The sequence below is a fragment of the Penaeus monodon genome, chromosome 4, assembly GCF_015228065.2.
Source record: "Penaeus monodon isolate SGIC_2016 chromosome 4, NSTDA_Pmon_1, whole genome shotgun sequence".
Taxonomy (NCBI): domain Eukaryota; kingdom Metazoa; phylum Arthropoda; class Malacostraca; order Decapoda; family Penaeidae; genus Penaeus; species Penaeus monodon.
In genome coordinates, this window is record NC_051389.1 from 54007062 (window position 1) to 54009561 (window position 2500).

Sequence of the window (2500 nt, forward strand, 5' to 3'; positions counted from 1 at the left end):
TATGTCATGTTCCAGGATTAGTCATCAATACCGATCTATTATGTTACAAGTCTAGTTGTATTTCCCCACCTGCTATACGAGATGTTAAGGTGTGCTAGAAATAAGCAAAATTTCCGTGAAAACTGGTCTGAAGGCGATAAAATCATAAGGCATATAGGCTATCAGTATGCTTACAAAATCAGTCTCGTATTCCCACCGTCACTTTCACTATCGTACGCCCCACGAAGAGCGACGTCGGAAATAAAGTCTTCGTGCTCAGAACCATTTACATTCTGCAGACGAGTCAATTTCCGTGTTATTGATAATGCAATACTTCAAAGCATCACGATTTTTCCCTATACTATTCCCCAGATTTCCGTGTTGCTAAACCGGGTAACCAGAAAGAAGACACGCTTAGCTGGGTATAAAGGTACTGCTCGCGGCTACCTGGTCAGCATTCACTCAACGTCACTTCTACTAACAGTTCATCCCTCGAGCAGCTCATCATGTCTTCTAAGATGGTAAAGTATTACGAAGGAAGTCTTGTGAGAAAAAAAGAACTTTAAGACAGATTCTAAGGAGTTGAAAACAACACTAGAGCAAACCGAAAGACACATCGCTCAACGGAGGTCGTCCCTTGTCAACACGACCGCAAAGCAGCCCAGGTCCGTGTTTGTAGTGACCTTTCTTTTGACAGGTCTTCGTGTTGCTGGTGATCTCGGCCGCGGCCACAGCCGACCTTCCCAACACTTACGGGCCTCCGCAGCATCAGTCACAGTACAAAGAGGTATGTTCTTTTGTGGTTCATAATTCATCAGTAAAGAATAATACACAGCCTGAATTAATAAGCAAGTTCTTACAAAGTATAAAGACCAATCTTACTACATGCCGCCCGGTGTCTTAACAGGAAGGCCGCCCATACGACTTTTCCTACGAGGTCAAGGATGATTACGCAGGCACTGACTTCGGCCACAGCGCAGAGTCCGACGGCAACACTGTCCGTGGATCCTACACCGTCCAGCTCCCCGACGGACGCAAGCAAACGGTAACACGACAAACATCATAACAGTATATTTACATATGCTCAGTGGGTAATATTTCATCTACTAATCTGGCTGCATCCATCCTGCAGGTGTCCTACGTAGCTGACCACTTTAATGGCTATCAGGCTGAGGTCAGCTACGAAGGAGAGGCTCAGTTCCCTCATGAATACGGCCCTGCTGTCACCTTCAAGCCCCAGCCCTCCTACCAGCAACCTCAACCCACCTATCAGCAACCTCAGCCCACTTACCAGCAACCTCAGCCAACCTATCAGCAACCTCAGCCTACATACCAACAGCCCGAACCTACCTACCAGCAACCTCAACCCACCTACCAACGACCCCAACCCACTTACCAACGGCCCCAACCCACCTACCAGCAACCCCAGCCTTCATACCAGTAAAAACACCACTCGTGAATGGAACTCTGTGCCAACCAGCGCGACCACGTACATCTACATGTCCGATAACGACAATGTCAGGTATACATTTTTTTATCGTATCACTAACAACATGATTCAAACCGGTTATTCGCCAGTTACAGCCCGGTTTGAGTAACGCCACTTCATAACTCTAATTAGCCATAAACAAACACGGTCGCAGTTCAGTCCAAACTAGTTTTAGAGTTTACGCATCAAGGCTTTGATTAAAACTTGATTACATATGCCTCCTTCAATAATTTATCTCGCGGACTTGATTAACAAAACGCAAAATTGTTTCACATGACTCCAAAAACGAATATTAAATTTAAGGCAGCTGATACGAAGTCCGCTTATTTTAAAGATTTTTAGCAGATGCTCAGGTCATATTTAATCAAGTATTCTCAACCATTCATCTGCTTACAACTAAAAGGGCAAAATGCTCTCGTTATTTTTTTTACGCTGGTCATTTTCTGGTCGTTGCAACCGCGATACAGAATACATGCCACTCCCATTCCTCTGTATTTATCATATGTTCCTAAATCAGTGTTTATTTTTGTTGTTACTGTTAGAGCTTCTACTTTAAGCCTGTGGGCAAGAGGTCTTGTATTCAATAAATTGCTAACTACCTACTTCAACACTTCAGTTTTCATGACCCAAATCATACTAGTGGTGATAATGACAAAAAAAAAAATAAAAATAAATAAATAAATAAATAAATAAAATAAATAAATAAAAATAAATAAACAAAATAAAACTATTAAAACACAAATATGCCACTTTTCACTAAAGCTAATACCACAATATAATGTCTAATTCTAACACCAGGCCATTTGGCTATAATTGGGACACGGCAGCTAAATGAAATTAGCATAGCATCAGGAAATCGCACGTGTTATAATGCGGTGACGCCGCTGTATGGTAATGATGAATATTCAACTTCTGTTCCCTTGATGCTTCCAAAATCTGAATGGAAAATGCACGAACATCACTCTTGGACCTGCGGTATTCATAAATGATGCATTAATATCATACATAATGGTATAAATCAAATGTATGACA

At 42.0% G+C, this 2500-nt stretch overlaps 1 protein-coding gene across 1 annotated transcript; it reads left to right on the forward strand.

The window, feature by feature from the left end:
- The first annotated feature begins 21 nt into the window (after positions 1-21).
- Positions 22-2076, forward strand: LOC119572345 (cell division protein ZipA-like). The gene is made up of 4 exons (XM_037919415.1): positions 22-500; positions 677-766; positions 887-1024; positions 1112-2076. The coding sequence occupies exons 1-4, from the start codon at positions 486-488 to the stop codon at positions 1421-1423; spliced, it is 555 nt and encodes a 184-aa protein (XP_037775343.1). The 5' UTR covers positions 22-485; the 3' UTR covers positions 1424-2076.
- Positions 2077-2500: the final 424 nt, after the last annotated feature.

What these genes read in the sequence shown, in the direction of transcription:
- LOC119572345 (XM_037919415.1), top strand. An exon ending in ATCAGTCACAGTACAAAGAG is followed by an intron (nt 767 to 886) that starts GTATGTTCTTTT and finishes GTGTCTTAACAG; the next exon opens with GAAGGCCGCCCATACGACTT. An exon ending in CCGACGGACGCAAGCAAACG is followed by an intron (nt 1,025 to 1,111) that starts GTAACACGACAA and finishes TCCATCCTGCAG; the next exon opens with GTGTCCTACGTAGCTGACCA.